At 41.4% G+C, this 20157-nt stretch overlaps 1 protein-coding gene across 3 annotated transcripts in view; it reads right to left on the reverse strand.

The window, feature by feature from the left end:
- COL5A3 (collagen type V alpha 3 chain) overlaps positions 1-20157 on the reverse strand; it is an 899023-nt gene that overhangs the window by 449579 nt on the left and 429287 nt on the right. For all 3 annotated transcript variants that reach the window (XM_069604041.1, XM_069604040.1, XM_069604039.1), the window contains 6 exons: positions 11885-11938; positions 11130-11183; positions 8222-8266; positions 5850-5903; positions 5711-5755; positions 1083-1136 (listed from right to left, as the gene is read on the reverse strand). In XM_069604041.1, coding sequence (XP_069460142.1) covers positions 1083-1136; positions 5711-5755; positions 5850-5903; positions 8222-8266; positions 11130-11183; positions 11885-11938 — 306 coding nt within the window. The remainder of the gene's footprint in view (positions 1-1082; positions 1137-5710; positions 5756-5849; positions 5904-8221; positions 8267-11129; positions 11184-11884; positions 11939-20157) is intronic.

Raw genomic sequence — 20157 nt, forward strand, 5'->3', positions numbered from 1 at the left:
GTAATGGTGTGAAGAGGAGAAACGAGCAGAGTGGACTGTAGAGAGAGAGCGAACATCGGAGGGATAGTCTGAAGGAGTGAGAGAGATAAAGGAGAGTAGGAGGAAGAAATGGAGAAGAGTAGAAAGAAGGGAAAGGAAGGAAAGATCAGGGTGAGTAGTACAAGGGCGTGAAAGGGTAAGATTAAGCGGGGTCTAAATGTCTGAAAGAGATGTATTGTTATACAGAACTGCAGTATGGGAACATAGGTTAGGGAGCACTTCCAGCCCCGAGGGAGCTAGTTAGAAAAGGTGTCTGCCCTTAGGCCATCACCACCAGGCAGATAGAAATTTGGATAGTAGCAGAATTTGAGATAGTATTGGTTACCGATTCCTAGAGGCAAACCTGTGGTTGAGAGATGCCTGGGTTAGGGATGGAACCTTCCACGCTAGACATGAGTGAGAGGGACTGCCCATAGCCATCCACTTTTCTAATTCTGAAGAAAACCCCTTCATCTGCCTCCGTGATAAAATGACAGAGTTAGTGACAGCAACTTTGCAATTATGGTCAACCTGTACTGACCATCCCATATTTAGAGCATTTTTTCAGATGCTAATATCTTTGATGAAGTTCCAAAAAACTGTCCGAAATTATACCTAAAAACATCGATATCTGGCTGAATTTTTATGGAAGGTTTTGTGATGTACGGTTTGTGCTGGTAGAGAGGCAAATCTATACGGGCAGCTCCAGCCACAAGTTTAATTTCCCATGCAAACCGCCATGAAACATTTATGCTCTCAACTATAGCTAAATCTCTTGTTCGGATGTATACCAACCCTTCACAAGAAGATGGAGTTTGTTAAACTTCCCTTTAGGTGGCTTTTTTCCATGTTACTTAGATCATCACATGACATCACGAGCAGTGAACGGCAATGGCTAACTTATACTTGTTTTGGTAACAATAACTGGTTGTAATATTGGTTTAATGTTTTGTGCGGCAAACTTATAGAAAAACTAGAAAAAAACATTCACAAAATCATTCATACATCTCTCACTTGTACTATGTTAAATAACTAAGCATAAACAAAGCTGTGTGAGAGCTCACCTGTGATCCAGGGTTACCTTGCTGGCCTGGAGCACCCACTTCACCTTGTATACCCTAAAAAGATGATCTAGAAAATCAATACTTTGTCTCAAGGTAGATCCTTCGTGCAAGCATACATTTGACCGCAGATATAACAAAAATATTGATCATTTACACAATCCACAAATGTCATTGGTTAAATAGAAGGTTTTGTAATAATTGACAGTGTTACCCACTGACACAATGTGGGAATGCGGGTATGTATATTGAGCGTTTTATTTGAGGGCTCTGTTAAGGGTTAGGCAATGTATAAACTGAGGCATATAGACTGCCTAGTCCATTATACCGATAGTGGTGACATAGTCAACACTGTAAAATTCTGTTCCCTGGAAGCATCTGCCTCTGCACTGAGTGGTATCTATTGCCAGCTATACAAATCAGGTTTGGCTACTAGGATTATCCTGTTCTATTTCAAATAGTGGATGCAAACCTTTGTTATATTGTTATATTGATATTGTCAGGCACCAGAGGATGCAAACTCGGACACTCTATACCCGTTGGAGGCTCCCGTGGCATTTACCTGACTCCAACTCCTTCCGGGCATCTGATGTCATGATGCCACATGACGCTCGGGTAATTGGTGGCTGCTGCGCATGACATTGGGGCAAATGGGAGGACGCAACATGCCACATCCGGAGGTCTGGCAGCAGGAAGAAGCAGAGGGAAACGATGATACCTGCTTCTCAACGATTTCAGCAGCGCGTCTTGTGCCCAATATGGATTTTTCAGTATTCTTTCTCATTGATTTACCCTTTTTGGATTTGACGCAGGTCTTGACTGTCTTCCAGCTAATCTACCTGACTCACTCATTTCACTTTAGTTTTTGGAATGCGTTTTGTTTTGGCAAATTGACTTTTTTCCTGGATTTGTGCATTTTTGTGTCTGTTTATTTTCCTGGAAACTGGCACCACCTAATTCCTGGATTTCCCTGCTTCTATACCTTGAGGATCCTTCTTCACCCCTGCATCATCTACACACGCTCTGAGCTTTCTGGGCTCTCTACATGGTTTTCCCTTATCCTTTAGAGGCGTTGTCGTGCAGGCGGGGTTAGGTCCTTGCAGGCTCTTGGTACGGGACGTCCTGTCTCCAGCAGGCAGTTTACTGGCCTATGGACTATTGCTACTGACCTCACCGGGAGAACCAAACTGTGCAAACACTGATGACCAGATAGCTGCAGGCTGTAGGTGGTGATTGGGATTAGGGTTGTATCCGACTAGGGGTAAAAGTTTGTGTTTCTTTCCAGGTGCTGGTTGCTGATGGGCCCTCTTTTTGCCTAATCGGCTGGTGGGTCTGTATTTTGTAAAACTCCACTGGTATATAAGGAGAAAGGCTTGTTGTCTACGGAACGGAGTCCAGTGTGGTATCGGATTGCAACTTTGACAGATAAATTGTACGTATTAAGTACAACAAGATCAGTCCCTACCTGTCAGGGATAAATAAAGCCCTTGTTGTTAAATCTTATGTTTGTTCTATTGCAAAGTTTCTCTTAAAATAACGCAATGAGAGACATTCTTTTTAACATAATTAGAATTTTTATATAATGGTGAATGAATTGCTTTAAATAGCAAAAACGTTTAAATCAATTCCTGTAGATACAATTCTAGTCACAAATGAATGTATTGTTGTAAGATAGTAGTCGAATGGATTGTGTCATCCCACGTATTACTCTTCTTTTGATATATCCTTTCCAGCTTCAGCTGCTTCAGAATTGTATTTTCGGCAGAGGATGCTGTGCATCATTTCCATTGACTCAATGTCCCTCGATGGCCTCTGTCTCAAGGTCAACGTCATCACCAGTATAGATGACCTACGCCCAATGGTTTTTAGTCTCATGAGAGGGGGGATTCACATCTACCCCTACCTGGACGATTGGCTGATCAGGCTGATCAGGGCCTGTTCTCCCGAACAAGCCCTGGAACATCTCAGCATCATGTGCCACTCTCTCCACAGTCTGTCCTTCTCCCTCAATTTCAAGAAGTCCCATATGATACCATCACAAAGACTCCAGTCCATCGGAGCAGTCCTGGATGCATCCTCAGGGAAAGCCTCGCAAGCCAAGGTCAGGGCTAAACACATACTGCAGATGGTCACCAAATTCCAGAGTGCCCAGCGTCTACCGGCCTCCGATTTACAAACGCTGCTTGGCCTCGTGGCATCCGGCATTTTCCTCTTGCCAGAGGCGTGACTGAGAATGAGATCCCTCCAATTGGCCCTCATGACTCAGTAGTCTCAATTCTCAGGCAAGATGTCAGACCTTCTTCAGGTTCTGTGCAGGGTTGCCCAGGAGGTGCGGTGGCAGCCATGTCGGCAGATAACAGTAGCTACGGATGGCTCAGTCACAGAGTGGGGAGCACACGCCAAGGATCTGGCAGTCAGCGGACGTTGGTCTCCATCAGAGTCCAAACTACACATCAATCTTTTGGAGCTGAGGGCAACCAGGCTAGCGCTGAAGGCCTTTCTGCCCTTTGTACGGGAAAGGATGCCCTGATAATGATGGACAACACAGTGGCCATGTACAAAACTCAACAAAAGTGGGGGCATAGGTTCAGTACCTCTGTGCAGAAAGGCGATGCGGCTCTGGTTCTAGGCAATTCAAGAGGGAATCTCCCTATCAGAAGTTCACCTAGCCAGAGAAGAGAACACGGCGGCGGACGCTCTGAGAAGGCAGAGCACAGTCTCCCATGAGTGGGAACTAGCTCAGGAAGTCCTTCAAGAGATCTTCACCCTGTGGGGAACTCCTCAAGTAGATCTGTTCATGACCAGTGCCAACCGGAAGTGCAAACTTTACAGCTCCAGGGAATTCCTCCAGTCCCTGTCATTCCTCAAGTAATCAGGAGGCTGAGAAAGTTCAGGAAATCCATGAACCTAAAAGCTCTGGATTGGGCCAGGAGGACGTGGTACCCGGGCCTTCTGGACATGTCCATCTGCCCTCCAATGCGTCTTCCACAAAGAGAGGAGCTTCTCTCGCGAGAGGAGGGTCAGGTTCTCCATCCAGAGATCAAGACACTCAACCTTCATGCCTGGTTTCTGAGAGGTTGAGATATACGTATTGGGACCTCCTGGATGATGTAATGGAGATTAATTTTGCTTTCGACCAGAAGGCCAGCAACTAATTCTTTGAACCGTTACTTATGGAACAGTTTCTGCAACTGATGCAAAGATAAGAATGTTGACCCATTTCAATGTAATATACCTATGGTGTTGTCTTTCTGCTACATTTGGCAAATCTGGTACTCCAGATTGGAAGCATTAAGGGTTATTTGGCAGCACTTTCAATGTTTAAGCGCTCTTCTGAGGAAGTGTCATACTTTAAAATTCCTTTTCTCATACAAGTTCTCAAGGGGCTCACAAACGTGATTCCCCCAACTCCTTTGCAAGGCCCAGTTTGTTCTAAAATGTCTTATGGGTGCTATTTTTGAGCTTTTTCATTGGTGAGCATTAAAACTTTTGACATTTAAGACCATTTTACAAGTAGCTCTAACAAAAGCCCGCAGGGTGAGCAAGTTGCAGGCATTACCCTGTAAAACCCTTTTACTACTTTTTATAGAGACACAGTTTTTCTTAAGGTAAATCCTTTGTTTCTACCTAAAATAGTTTCAGAATCCATGTTTCTCGAAAATTGTTTTACCAACTTTTTACCCGCCCCCTCATCCTGGAAAGGAAGAGGAGAGGATACATAGACTTGCCCCAAGAAGAGGTCTGAGTTTCTATATTTCGTGAATTACGAAGATTTGGCACGATGATCAGCTCTTCATCAAAAAAAAAACCTGTCCAGATGGATTATTCTGAGCATTTTCCGGAGGTTGATCATTATTCAATTTAATTTAAAATTTAAAAAAAGCCCCACCATGTGAATGGTCGAATTCCACACAGCCCCTGTGCTGACTGCGAGACCTCTTTCTTGCGGTTGACAATCTGTGTTAAATGAGGTGGTAACATTTTTGAAAGATAACCTACAACCCAGCCCCTTCTGACTTCTGACCCCTATACATGCATTTTTGTTTTATGTTGTTCAAACCTAGCTATGAAGAAGTGGAGCTCTTTCCAAGTTGTCGGGTGAGTAGTAGGTATAATGAGGTATGAGTAGGTATAATGAGGAGGCAGTGAGGGTGGGGTTGATCCTAGGAGTAGGGTGCTAACCCCTGCTCCTAGGATCAACCCCACCCTCACCCTAGGAAGAGAGTTGGGGGTTGAAAAAGGGGTGAGGTGGATGTAGAGGGTATTTGCCAGCTTGTGTTGAAGCCTCCTGCTTTGCACGTAACCTGGTCTACCTTTACCTACGAGGGAACATGCTGGGAGTGTTATTTACTGTGGCAATAGGAAATTATTTCCAGTTTTTTACATAGTGATGCTTAAAATGCTTGCCCATGTTTCTAGGCACTCTCAATTTTCATAGATACGGTAACTGAAGGAAAACAGATCAAAGTATCTATCAAGAATACATCAATTTCTGCAAATGGAGCAGTCACCCTTACAACTCATGTCTCTTGATTCCACAGTTGAAAATGTAAACCCCATAATCAGAAATTCTTTAACTATCATTAGTCCTTCCATGTTTTAGAGATGATTCAGGGAACCTACTGTCTTACCAAGTTGCCTTTGGCTCCCGGGTGTCCGTCGATGCCGCTCACCCCCTGAAATATACAGGGAAAAAAATACGTTAGGTTAAATGTCAAGTCCTTTTTTAAAAAAATGTGGTATCAGAGAATGTTGTTGAATCTCACATACCGGTTGACCTGTGGGGCCAGGGAGACCTCTTACACCAACTAAACCACGTGGCCCCTATAAGGAAAAATAAAGTTAGTTAGAAAATGGTACAAAAAGATCAGGGCAATTGAGGAGGTTGCCCGAAAGAAACAGTGTGGTATGGGAAATGTGCCCCTAAGTTTGAATACTGGGCTTTTGGGAAGGCAAGGACACTTTACTTTTCGTTTAAAAAGTGCTGTTTATATTTTTGTATTATCCCTTCAAGGGATGTTCGGGATACTTTTATCAATTGCATACCAGATTGCACGTTTAGCTATTAAAGTTCCAAGGGAAACAGGTATGCTGGCTTGATTTGGCTAGCAATAAATACCATCATCTAACTGTCCTGGTCTCCTGCTTCTAGTGATGAGCTTTTTCTCTAGAAATTCTGAATTGTAATGCATACTTACCATTTATGTGGAAGTCACGCACATTTTTCTGTCTACCTTTTGCGAAACTGTATGATTCTTCAATTTTCTGGATGATAACATAGTGTTTTTGTCCGGAGAGGGACAACTTTCTAACTTCAGGGTAAGGAACTGAAGCAGCCACTTTTTTGGAACTGCTTCATCGCCAAACCAGTGAGAGGATGAACTCCAAGTAATTTCAGCTTTATAGCTATTGAGATGTGGAATTCCAAAATAACAGTTTTGTGTTTTACTGTAAAGGACAGCATTTGAGAATGTGGCCCTCCTCTGAGATCCATCTTTGATTTGTTTAATTCGTTTCTGGGGTAGGTTTTATTTCCAGACACTTAAAGGTAACCTTGGCAGACTAAATGGGCCTCATTATAAGTTTGCCGGTCTGGGAACAACAGTACCGGTAAGCTTGCCGGTACCGTAGTTCCCGATCGGCAAACTACGAGTTGTGCTCGTGGGTGCCTTTCTGCCCACCAGGTCGGACCTTGTGGCCAGAGCAGCACCCACGAGCACAGCATGTCAGATGCACCGGCACCGTTATAAACGGTGCCGGCGCATCAGACCTCCCCATTCCCATTCAGCCCTATGGGGTGAATGGGAAAGGGGAGCATCTTTTTTCTGGCGCCCACAAATGGGCTATTACCGGATCCGGCAGGGCCGTAATGACCCGGTAATTGCCCATTTGTGGGCGCCAGAAAAATTGACACTCTATTACAGGCACGGCTACCACCAATGTCATAATGAGGCCCGATTACTTTGCAACTGACAGAAATCCTTAAAAAATCAGAGACATTGGAAATATTTATCATTTATTGGAAATAGCTTTGTTTTATAATAATAATGCATTTCCTGATGGTCTCCGGTATCTTTACAAGATTCGTAATCGTTGCAGGTATTAAGCACCTGGTGTGTAAGATAAAAGGGTTTATAGTGACATTTTCGAATGCATTTTTCTCGAATGAAAAATATCGAAAAAAAATGTCGAATTTTTTTCATTATTATTTTTTTTAATGGTGGGGTTCCCCTCTAACCCCCCGTTTTTTTATTGACCCTTTTTTACTAACTAAACCCAAAAAAACATATAAAATAAAAAAATATATATTCAACATTTATTTTTTCGACATATTTTCCGAGAAAAATGCATTCGAAATTGTTAATTCGAAATTTTAACTGCATACCAGATAAAAGCGCTAAAACGCCTTTCCTTCCCTGTGTTTGTCCTGATAGCATGTATATTGTCTGTCTGATATGTTATGCTGACAAGGGATTTAACAAAAAGGTAAACATGCAAGAGGTGAAAACAGCTAGTCTAACCCAAACTGAATGCACGAGAGATTCTACCAATCATCTCGCTCATATTATCTTTGCCATACTGAGAGTCCCTTAATAAGTCAAGCAGCATAATAGGCCTGTAGATAGAGCACCTACAGAAATTTTGCGAGTTATTTGGCATTGAGGCTGATGGTTTCTATTTTCATACTTTCTGGTAGTTTCCCCTTCTTGGGAATCCTATCAGAGACATTGCACCGGACAGGCAGATAATATATCTGAGAAAACCTAGTAAAACTCAATGAGAAATCCATCAGCACATGGAGTTTTACTACTCTTCATCCTCTAACTTTATAGTATAATTATGCACTTCCTTCCTGAAAAATGGAGAAAAAAATCAGTCGATTCCTCGATTTATTTATTTACGGAATTTGTTGATAGTACCCAAACCCAGAAGTATCACAGCACTAGTTAAGATTACAATACAGTCATGAGAGGTAGGATAAGCAGTTAGGCATATTTGTTAAACAGTAACATTTATCTTTGGTCTGTGAGCTAACAATTTACTAGTATTTTCACCAGGGTCCCAGAAAAATGTTCCTTTACCAAAAACTGCTTTGTCAGCATACACCAAGTTTATTTTGACATAAATTAGACTATACTTACTGGTTCACCAGCTAAGCCCCTTGGCCCTGGTTGTCCATCAGATCCCTAGAAAATAAATGGCAAATGTTGAATAATGTATTAGTCATATTTTACGGATTATGTCTTTACAACAGGACCTGTGATCATATGGAAATCTAAATACAGACACTTCATGGTTGACAGCCCTCTCTTCCAACTTACAGTGGTTGTGTGGTGCATCTGCTTCAAATATTACTATTGATCTCACACTAGAAAGAACTTCTAAAACTACTTTACAGTACTCTGAACATGTGGTAGAAAATGCGGCATTAACTTTAAACAACACAGTAGAAGTGATTGTAGTAGTAGTATAGATATAGAAGTAACAGCAGCAGTATTTTTATTATTTCCCTATTATTTCTGCAGTAGTCATTTGAAAATAGTTGTAACACTTAAAACTGAGGAAGTATTGTACACATGTCAGGGACAGAGTTTTCTAGTGTTTCAGGAACTTGGTAATGGTCATTTATTGTAAATGTTATGTTTGCATGACATGTTAACACCTATGACGGGTATGTCAGCCAAAGAGGTTTCTCATAACCAGGGCTGAATAACACGATCCAAGTCTGGGATTTGGAGCAACCACCCCTCCCAACCCACACTTTCTTGAATGTCCATGGCCCTGGTGATTCAGCAACTCTTCACTCCTCATCTGACACTCGTGTCCGACATGGAAATGGAAGAGGGGCTCCATTTTCTCTATTTCCATGGTGACCATTTTGAGGTGAGGTGAGGAAGTGTTTGTAAGAAACAACAGGTAGCGTGATTGCCACAACCCATTGTTTCTCACAAATATATTGCTCTTAGAACCCTGAGGGTTGGACTCGGCGTGCTAATAGCAATAATCACCGGTTTGACAGGGTTCACTGGCCGGCAACACTATAATTTGGGCTCCAGGCTGTTATCTCCCGGTGGAGCCCCCTGAATGGTTGCTTATTGTTTAATTATTACAATGTTAGGAGCTGCTGTTGAGGTGCTCCTTTGGACTGTCTTATTATTTTTATTTAGAACAACAATTGTGGGCCATTTTTCAGCACAGGCTAAAATAGTGTTTTTGTCCGGTGAGGGCCAACCTTCTAACTTCAGGAAACGTTAGGTAAGGATCTGAAACAACCACCTTATTGGAACTGCTTCATCGCCAAACCTGTGACGGGATGAACTCAAAGTATTGGTGAAGCCAGTAGCTCTGGGTCTGCAGATGTAGAAGGTAAAACATGCTGGATTGGGAGCATATACATGTGTACACACCAGGCTTGCAATATGACATGGCCAATCCCACTGTTTGTAGCAGCCATAAACATTAACACAATAATTTTTAATGCTAATTTGTATTTTTATTTAGTATTTCATTGCCAAATTCCTCCGACTTCTAAGCTCTGTAATAACAGGATACTACCTCAATGGATGGTACTGAATTTAGCAACCTCAGAAGGATGAAAAGCTGAGTAAGACCTGCTGTAATTTTCAGACTTTAGAAGTGTAGACTGTCCTCTTTATTAGTGGTAATGCTTTGTATGCCGAATAAAGCTTTGAAAATGAAATGAATGAATGACTTGCCACTGATGAGAGTCGAGTACTTTACTCCTGAACTATCCACCCAGACTATAGTTATAATCAATGCTAAAGATCACAACGTAATACATAACGCATGTAATGCAGCATTGAAGTTGAAAACACAGGAATAAACAGCATGGAAACAAACGAAACTCTTTCAAGAAACATTCAACTACACTCTCTCCAACCTAAACATTTCAACTCACTTCTACAAAATGGCTGCCACTATACTGGAACTTTCAGACTGATGCACTCATTCTCATGATGGAACAGCTGATAGACACTCGTGCCCCTCTATCTTCAAAAGCTCTGGGTGAGAGCTACTGGGTTCATTAGCCAGAACTAAGGAGGAATAGGAATAATAGACTGACAATAGACTACAATGGCCAGCGTGCTATGCGTGCTTCCCCCTAATATCTTTGGCATTTTTCCAATATAGTAAGATCTAACTGAATGCAAATGTCAGAGCTGTATCCATGACTATTGCACTACTCATCCATTATCAAAAGCTAATTCATATCCCAGAATTTAGCGATAAATCATGACAACATTAACACACTGTCCCATTGGTCTAATTAACGTTATGGAAGACGTTACCACAGTGATTATTACAATTGTATTGGGGTGCTCTGTGAAATGGTTCCGGCGCTGACTTTAGGTGTGCAATTGATTTGTTTCATCCATATTGCTTTTGGTAGAATAGTGGTGCATGGAGGAACCTGTTATCACATTATTTGTGCAGCAGAAACAAGAGACTGATGCAAGCTCACCTGCACCATTCGAGCATTGTTCAATATCAGAGGTTAGAAATCTTTACAGCATAGCCACATATTTAGCTTCCTTTAGAAGTGTGTTTTAATACTATATTGATAAGAAACCTTCAGGCAGAGTTTGTATAGTACCAATCAGAGACGTTGCTAGGTGAGGGCTGCGGGGGCTATAGCCCCCAGTGTTTTGGTTGTAGCCCGGGATAGAAGCTCAGGGGCTACAACCAAAAGGCTAGCTAGCCCCCAGTCCCGACAGTCCCAACATTAGCCTAGCCCCGGATCTTTTCCAGACCTAGCAACACCCCTGGCACCAATCCTATGACCGAGATAAAGTACTGTACCATCAGATGAATGTAAAACATTAAGCAATCATTATGAGTATTGTATATGGACAATAGCCACAGTAAAATTAACAATGATCATGAGAACTCTAATGTCAGTACTGACATGATAATACTAATACTGATGCTGGTACTAGAACTACTACTACTTATCATTATTTTTTTAATATTATTATTATTGTTGGTGTTATAATAATAAGAAATGAAGTAGAATGATAATATATTTACCTTCTCGCCATTTTCACCAGGTGGTCCCACAGGACCCTGTGCCCCCATTTCTCCCTAAAAAGGAAAACACAGAGCCTTATCAGGCAATTGTATTCACTATTTTCACTCATGAATTATTTTATGGCACAACACTCCTTTTCTGTACTTTTAAAATATGCTTTGAAACACATAATAGTTGAGGTCAGCGATGTATATAGCTTGCGGTTGTAGTGACAAGATAACTTAATTATTTCATTACATTTGGCTGATGCTGTACCTTTTGACTCTTAATTTGTGCAAATTGCTTTAGGATTAGAAAATTCCTCATTATATGAATCCCCACTGGAAAGGACTAGAGGACCAATATATACTTCTTTAGTAACATTTTACCAGAAATAGAAAACAATGATACCTCTGGTGAAACCAACTGGAGAGTATGTGAGGGTGTGGAGTATCACGATATGCCCTGGCAAACAGCTTCAAAGTAGTTTATGAGGAGGGGACTATTACAGAAAAAACGCCAAAGGCCAGAATGTAAGGATTTAAGAAATTATGTATTGTGCAAAAACTCAAAGAAGATCTATTCTTCGCCAAACAAGGATTATTTAAGTTCAAGAGAACTACATATACTGTTAAGGGGATAGCGTATCTGGATAATATACGCTGACAGGGCTGTTGAGTATACCCTATGCTTACCATGAATCATGGCGTTCTCAGGTCAGGGCCCTAAACACACACACACGCTTTAAAAAATCATTTCAGACAGGATTCCTTACCCTGTGTCCCTTTTCTCCAGGAAGTCCAGGTAAGCCATCAAAACCCCTGTCACCCTGTTGGGATACAAAGATTGGCTTCAGGCTTGGATAGCATGTATTTATTTATCACACGCCAAAGTCTGCACGCATTAGGGCACACACCAACACGGAAGGATACATCAAGAACAGGACACCGAATCAAGACACAGAGAGATCATTATTCAGATAAACAGATTTTTGAACGTTTCCAAAAGAACAGATTCATGTCTTGTTGCAGGTCAATGGGCAGAGTATTCCAGGCGTAAGCCTCGTGGATGGTAGGTGCACAGCTACAATAGTTGCAATACTTAATGATTGACCTCTGTTCATTAACCTCATGTGACAGTTTGAAGTAAATTGGCCCTGCAAAAAAGTCAGTGCTCAGAATTTCTTCCAGAAAAGACGCATTTACAAGCAGCTTTGCTTGCCCTCCCCTGAACATTGTTCACCTTTGTTCCCTAGTGGATACATGTATCGTTCAAGTTGCCTGCATATTACTTGGGTGAGTTGTGTTGTAGTTGTGTTTTCATATGAAGCATATTTGATTGAAAGAATAAACCCCATGTTATACCTTTTTTTTGTTGGTTTGTAGTAATGTAGAAATGTACAAATAAGCTTGCAAATTAGACATATAGACATTTAATACACATTTACACACATTTACACAATTATTATCACAAAAGATCAAGTGAAGACACATGCATCGGAACTACACCAGCCAATCATGATTTGTATATGTAGCAAGTTTACATGAAAGTGTACCGCTTACAAGGCTGGTAAACTATGCATGCACATTGATGTGCCTATTAGAGTCATTCCCATTTAAGTGGCTTAGGCTAATCCATCCGTGGCAGTGAAAGAGACATTCTCAAGCAATAATCCACCTCATGCGGTAATTACCATCTCCTCAGACCTGGAGAATTTTGTTTACAATTGTAACGTGTATTAAGATTTCTTAAAGGGCCAGATGTAATGTTTTTCGGTGGAAAACAATGAGGGGGTTGGGGATAGAGATTAAATCAATGAGTGAGCTCCTTGGATTACAGCTGATTAAAATGGTAAAGCAATGATGAAGGAGGCATCTATAACAGACGACCATATGCCCTGTGTCATTAGATCGTGGTGCTTTTATTTTAAATGCCATCATGATCATACCATGTGATAAAGGCACAAGGCTGCAATAGGTAGGCTTAGTTACTTTAGTTGTTTTTTAGCCAAGACAGACACTCTAGAAGGTTTAAAGGTTGAACTTGGTTCCTCAACATCTTATCAGCCTTCCTACACTTCACAGATCCTTCCACAATTCCTTCGCAATCCTTATCCATGTTGCGACCCAATAGTCAAACCTGAGCCTCTCCTTAGCTTTCGTCCTGCCAAGATGCTCTTCATGTCTGTATTCTCCTTCGCACCACCACTGGAGCGCTATTTTCCCCCTTTATTTAAGACCCATTATCCATACTCAAATCCTCCCTGACTTCCAAAATTGTTTATGAAAATGTTCTTTGGCATTTTTGGTCCACCCCAGTTGCACTTTGCTGTCTCGCATGGCCCTCGCATGGTCTTTTCCCATTCCTGATTATGTACCACTCCACCACACACTAGGAAAACGTGCTCACTTTCCTCCTTCTTGCCTTCACCATCCGCAACATCCACCTCATTGCGACTTGCACTGGATAAATAATGAGCAACCTCATTCTCCTTGCTAGGTACATCTTCTACCAAGAAATGATGTCCTTGTAATTAGGTAACCCATCTCATTATCATACAGGACACGCCGTCCAATCCATGCTTCATGGATGTTCCCACCAGGGGCTTGTGATCCATGTGAACACGAAATACCCTTACTTATCAGAAAGGCATGCAATGTATCAACTTCCCAAACCACACTCAACGCCTCCTTCTCAATAACAGAATATCGTACCTCTTCAATGTCCCAGACCTAGAGACAATCCCCACTACACGATCCACCCAACTCTGCCTCTGTAAGAGAACAGCCCTCTATCTCGCTCGCTTCGGTCATCCCCCATGTGTCGCAATGGGTATCAAAATGTGTTAATGAGGGATATTTTGCTATCTCATCCTTAATCATGAACGTTTGCTCACATAAACTTGTCGACTTAAACTCCATCTCTTTTAGTACCATTCCCTAATATCCTAAACCGGTCAGCAAAGTATCTGAGAAACTTAGCATAAAACTCCACTAGACCCAGACAAGAATGCCTCTTTTGGATGCTTGGGCCTGTCCAAGTCTACAATGGCATAGATCAACTCTCCTTTTGGCTCGATTGCTCCCAAGTTTGAGTCTGAGGTAGTCCATGGACTCCACCTGAAATGTACACTTCTCCCTCTGTAGAGTCGGTCCAGTTTCTGATACGATGCTAAGCACCCTTCCTTGCCTCTGTTCATGATCACTCTCTGTCTTATAAGTGGCCAATATTTTATCCTGGGAACAAATGTTTCCTTCTATGCCTTTGAATAAAGCATGCATGACACACTGGCAGAACACTGCCACTGAGACTAGCCCAAACAACATCCACCCGAACTGGTAGGTTCCCTCTTGAGTCACTGGTACTGGGATGCAGCCTGACTTGGTGGAAAGCTGAGGCCAGGTGTTAGATCAGATTTTCATATTTATCCCAAATCACCTTCACCTGTGAGACCCCCAATTCTTTTTTCTGGACCTGTGGATTCTTTTTCTATGTTCCTGAGTGAGTGGGAAACGTTTTCTCTACTCACCCTTTTGGTTACCCTTTTATTTTTGGAATCATTGTTTCCTGTAACCTTTTGGGCATCTACATTTTACTATTGCAGCACAAAGCACTTTCTGTGCAGTATTGCTGGGGAGCCCTTGAGCTTCCTTTTTTAATTTTCTCTAATTAACCTTGTGTGAGCTAATGTTCCCATGGATAGACAAATACTGTTGATCCTTTCTCCAATTCCCATTGTGAGATCATCACACCCTACCCTATCTGGAGTGCTGAGGTGTCACATAGTATCCCCGTTCTCACTGTGCTGTAACATTTCTGTTACAGTGACGAGCATACCTTTATGGCTGGTGGCAGTGGACGTGTTCTATCGACTTTTGTGTCATTTTTACCTGCAGGCTGTGTTCACAGCCGCAGTAATGCACAGATGGATCAACATTCACCTAGAATGATGGCTGTATTTTTTTATGCCATTTCTTGTGTGATTCGCCTTTCTTGGTCCTTATTCTGCCATGCTGGGTGGAGGAGGTTCTGGTTTGATGTTTGTCTTTGGCAGGAATACTTTGTGAAGCCTGCCGAGACTCAAGAGTGTCAGTGAAGACAGGAAACGAGGGATAAGTCTGAAACTTCTCAGTCCTTTGTCTTCTGGTATGCCTTTCTGGAACCAGTTAAAAATGGGAGGCTGGCTGTCCCCCCAAACTTTGAATGTAGCATGAGTGCTGATTGGCTGGGTTCCTAGATAAATTACCTGGATCTGGAAGCTGAAGACAAGTCGACCACTGGAGCTGAATCCAGTGCAGAAGAAGAAGAGGAGACGCCTGCTGTGTAACCTGTACTGACCCTTTCTTCAATACGACAGAGGAGTCCCAAAGACGATGACTCTGACCGTTGGACTGGTGGGACAACTCAGTCTTAAAAGGACCTACATTTTGAACCATGCCACGACGGCTGTGACCTTCCTGGGCTGCAAACAGCCAATACCTTGGGATCTCAATGCTGAGTGCTGTGCATCGTCTTCTGAAGAACAAATCTTGCTGAAACTTCAGTAGACTCCTGCTGGACCTCCAGAAGCAAGATTCCATTCCTTGAAATCCCCTCACCAGAGTTTTGGACCGAGATAGCGAAGCAAATTGATCAGACAAAACTGTTCTTCATCTGGTACCTTAAAAAAGGTGCCAAATCCACACAGCTGCGAGAACCACTGAAGAATCCTTTGTTGGGAACATTTCCTCTCAACTGCTGCTGCAATTGCCCATCCAGTGTCCTTTCTCATCACCATAAATCCAGAGACCGGGTCCTGTGCTGCTGCATCGTGAAGATGTCCATAAGCAACATGTTATTCACTGCTGAGGTACTGTGTGGCTTGAGGTAAAATGTACCTAAGGTATTTGTGTCACTCCTGTGTGGCTAGGGTGGTGATTTGTTTGTTTGGGAGTTCGCCCATGCCGTTCTCCCATGCCAAACGCTGGCACAAATACAAGGGGACTTCTACCAAGCACCCAAAACTCTTTTACTAACTCTAAAGTCTGTTACGTACCTGTCCTAAGAAGATATCCTCTGGAACTTTGAATTTCTACAATTGCCTGATCATGTTCTGCCTACTGCTGGCCACTGGACCAACAGTGTCCCCTTCTGCCTCTGAGAACACTCATGCTTTTGGCAGTCCTTCTCTACTCAAGGGCATAAGACCTTTGTGAAGGAACTATTAACAAACTAGCTAAATGTTGGTATTGTAACTTCATATTCCTGAAATAGAAAAAGTTAAATGGGTTAGAAAGTTATTACTTACATTTGAAGTGCATACTGCCATTCTGAAAAGTAATTGCCAAGTTCTTGCTTACCTTTGAATTGTTTTCCAATATTATAGAAAATAATGTTAGTAGTATAACTGTATGTATTCCTGGAACAGAATAAGTGTAATATGTTTATACTTTTAGAGTTTGCTTACCTTGAATTGCATGCTGCCATTCTAAAAGTCTTATAATCTGGTTTTGATCACCTTGAATTGCATAATGCTATTCTAACAGTATAACACTGTGTTTTACTTACCTTGAACTGCATACTGTTATCCTGTTATTCTAGAAAGTCTTTTACGTTATGGTACCATAATTAATGTATTGGTTTTTATATTGTGCTTTTTACTGACTTATAATAATACTTCACTTTCTAAAGAATTTTCTTTGCCTGTGTATATATAAAATAAACCATTTTCTGTACATATATCATTGTATAAATGTTCCTTGGACGATTTGTATGTTACAAGTTCTTTGTAACTTCCTAGAGCCCTCTCTCCCTCCTAAGATAATCCTGGCTGCTCTGTCAAGGCTGGGGAGTACAGGCCTGTTGTAAGAGTTGGAGTTTCTGTATTGGCCAAGGATAGTCTTATAAAGTGTTACATAGGTGGGCTTTAGAAAAACTGTCCTAACACCAGGTCAACTATACTAACCTTGGCTCCAGCAACTTGACTTGCCATTTCCCCTATGTTGGGCAAGGGGAACCTGTCAACCACAACACACGTATTCAATCCTCAATACACATCCTGATCAACTCATTAGCCTTTCTACCCACCACTATAGGTGACAAGCAGCTTCAATGATACCTTCCTGCTCAAGTTTATGAAGTTTCAATCAAACCCTTTACTCAGAAATCATAAACGTCTTTACACAATGACAATACTACAATATCACAATAACACAATATTTTGTAAATAACATCATACATAAATACCCTGTATAAAATCCACAATAATATAAAAATGCAAAATTGAATTCATAAACATGAAATTCTAAAATCAACATTCATCACAATAAATTCATGGAACTACATCTGATAAACCATCCACTATCAATAGAATTGGCAATTGCTCTTGTAACATCAGAATCAAAATAACGTTAAAAAAAGATCAGGGTGTCTATTGTATCTAAAAACTTAAATTTTACCAAAAGATTGAAGTAATTTTCTCTTTGACTTGGCGAGTAAACGGCAGGAAAAAATGAAGTGCCTCTTGCATTCTGTCTTGTGGGGCAAACATACATTTATCTGTGTGAGCTGAGTTCCATTTAGAAGTAAATAAGTCGAAAGACAGAATGCTAAATTTGAATTTCATAAAATCATTGTTTCACGCTAGTAAACAAACAATAAAAGTTAACAATCCCATTCTACTTTAAGTATTCGTTAATATGCCTGTTGCCTTCTCTTTTAGGAGGTTACCGCCTCCTTTAAGGGAGAATGGGGATTTTGTTGGATTCCTGCACATTTGGTCTAAAACTCTATGCACATACTGTTTGTACATTTCAGCCATTTCCATCTTGCTCTTTATTGAATGGGTCAAATATAAGCTTCATAAATTACGGGGCAGAGGCCAAGTTCACAATAGACTGGTACTGTTGGCATGTTATTAGGAGCATCAGCAGATTTTTCAAAAATCCTACTGTACAGTGTTGCCCCATATTCCTGTCCTGTACAAAACAGCATTAAGGACCTGGGCTTTGTATACTTCCACAGTCGGTATCGTGGCACTCCCAATGAATCTGGGTAAAAATCGTATTGTGGCAACCGCTCTCTGTGCAAGTGTACTATTGCTACAGTGACTTGTTCGGCCCAGCACCTTTTTGCCATCACTCTCATGCCCAAGTAATCAAAGCAATCAACTTGTCTCATTTTTTCTTAGTTATACTTTAAACATACCTTCAATTATTTGATTGGGTGGCATCCCACCACAACTGTCCTTGACATATTCACTTGAAGGCTGCGGCATCTACAAAACCTGGACAGCACTTGAAGTAGTTCAAAATGCACCCTTGCCTCACTCCCCTTGTCCTTTTAAAGGCCTTAGTAAATTCACCTTTAGCACCATGTCTCGATTTTGATGTGTTGCTCCTATAAAGTAGTTGAATCATAGTGAACCAAGAATGTGGAACCGCTTTATCCTTTATTATTTGCCAAAACATAGCCCTATCCACACTCTCAAAGACGGCTTGAAAGTTCACAAACAATAGATTAAGGCCATTCTCTTTTGGATGGTAACTTTCTGCCTTAAGGCAGGTCATAAAATGTACCTTTGTTTTGACTACACAACCTTGCAAATTAGCTATTGTGCCGTGTGAGATCCAATCTTCAAGTCTCTGAAAGGGGGTTTTGCCATACAATTTGGCAAGAAAATCGATAAGTGAATTTGGGCGATAATTCCCCAGGTTATTCTTATCGGCCTTATTAAAAATAAGATCAATTGCAGCAGTGGTACAAGAACGGGGTAAAGTTCATGTGCAATTAATGTTATTAAAAAAACAGGTTAAATAAGCAACCCAAATCATTAAAGCAAATTTATGGGCATTTTATCAGAGCAATTGACCTGTCCTGCTGTTGGAGAAAATAAAGCATCTGTCACCTCAGCTTTTGTAAAAACAATAGCCTCTAGGAAATTTGTGATCTCATGTTTGTTAAAACACCCTTCTTCATAAAGTGCTGGAAACTGCCTTGTCTCTCCATTTTCCGACTGACTTTTAACAGCAATAGACCAGATGGTTTAAAGATCCTTTTTAATGGTTGCAGTCATAAAAGAGTTATTATTAAGCAAACAGTTTCTGCGCTGTCAACTTCTTCGAGAAAATAATATTGCTCTTATTAAACACTTCCAGACACAGGCAATGATGTTCAAAACATTGGGCCTCATTACGAGTCAGGCGGTAGCCGTGCTAGAAACCAAGCAGAGAAGGAAGTTATTACAAGCATCTGTCCTGTCCTGTTTTTACAAACGACAGAACAATATAACTGTATAACTGTATATAGTCATGTAAATAAGTTTGAGAAAAGGAATTGTCATAGTGCATAGTGACTAAGACATTCAGCACAGCTTACTGTAATGTAAAAAGTGTTTGTTTGTGAAGTGTGTGATTTAACGGTAGAACGTTAGATCAGTTTATATGTTGAAGAAGGAGCCAACGTAGACCTATAGCATGCAGAGCTCGAGCAAGTAACTAATTGATGTGGGCGTGGTGGCGTTTGTTTAAAGGCAACTCAGCAACGGGCCGATTCGCGCTGTGAATCTCGAGTAGTGCGAGCGCGGGCCTGTATCTTTTAAAAGTGCGTTGTTTCAAAGGCGTGCAGCGCAGTAAATCACAAGCAGTGCGAGCTGAGCGTCATGTTAATGGCATGTCAGTAATAGAAGTCCGACTCATGCGCGACCCAGTCATTTGATTTCAGTGCGGGAAGGTGGCGCGTGTCAAGATATAAAATAAACATAAAACAAATGCAGAGAACAGAAAATATAAGGAGTGTGTTAGCCATGGTACCGAGCGCGAAGCAAAAATTATGCGCACGTCATAACAAGTTTAGGAGCGGGGAACTAGCAAGCGCATGTACTCCATCCTAACTTTTTTAAGCGTATGATACCTCGACATCGTGGCGGCAATGTGTTAAACCTTCTGAAGTACACTGCAAACTGCACGTCTCAATACTTGAGACGTTTATATGTAAAAAAAAGTATTCAAGGGAGTTTCATAGAAGTGGAAAGAGGACTACTTGGCACAGGATGAAACACTCTTTGTTTAG

This window comes from Ambystoma mexicanum, chromosome 3q (assembly GCF_040938575.1).
Source record: "Ambystoma mexicanum isolate Mex_15411 chromosome 3q, UKY_AmexF1_1, whole genome shotgun sequence".
Lineage (NCBI taxonomy): Eukaryota > Metazoa > Chordata > Amphibia > Caudata > Ambystomatidae > Ambystoma > Ambystoma mexicanum.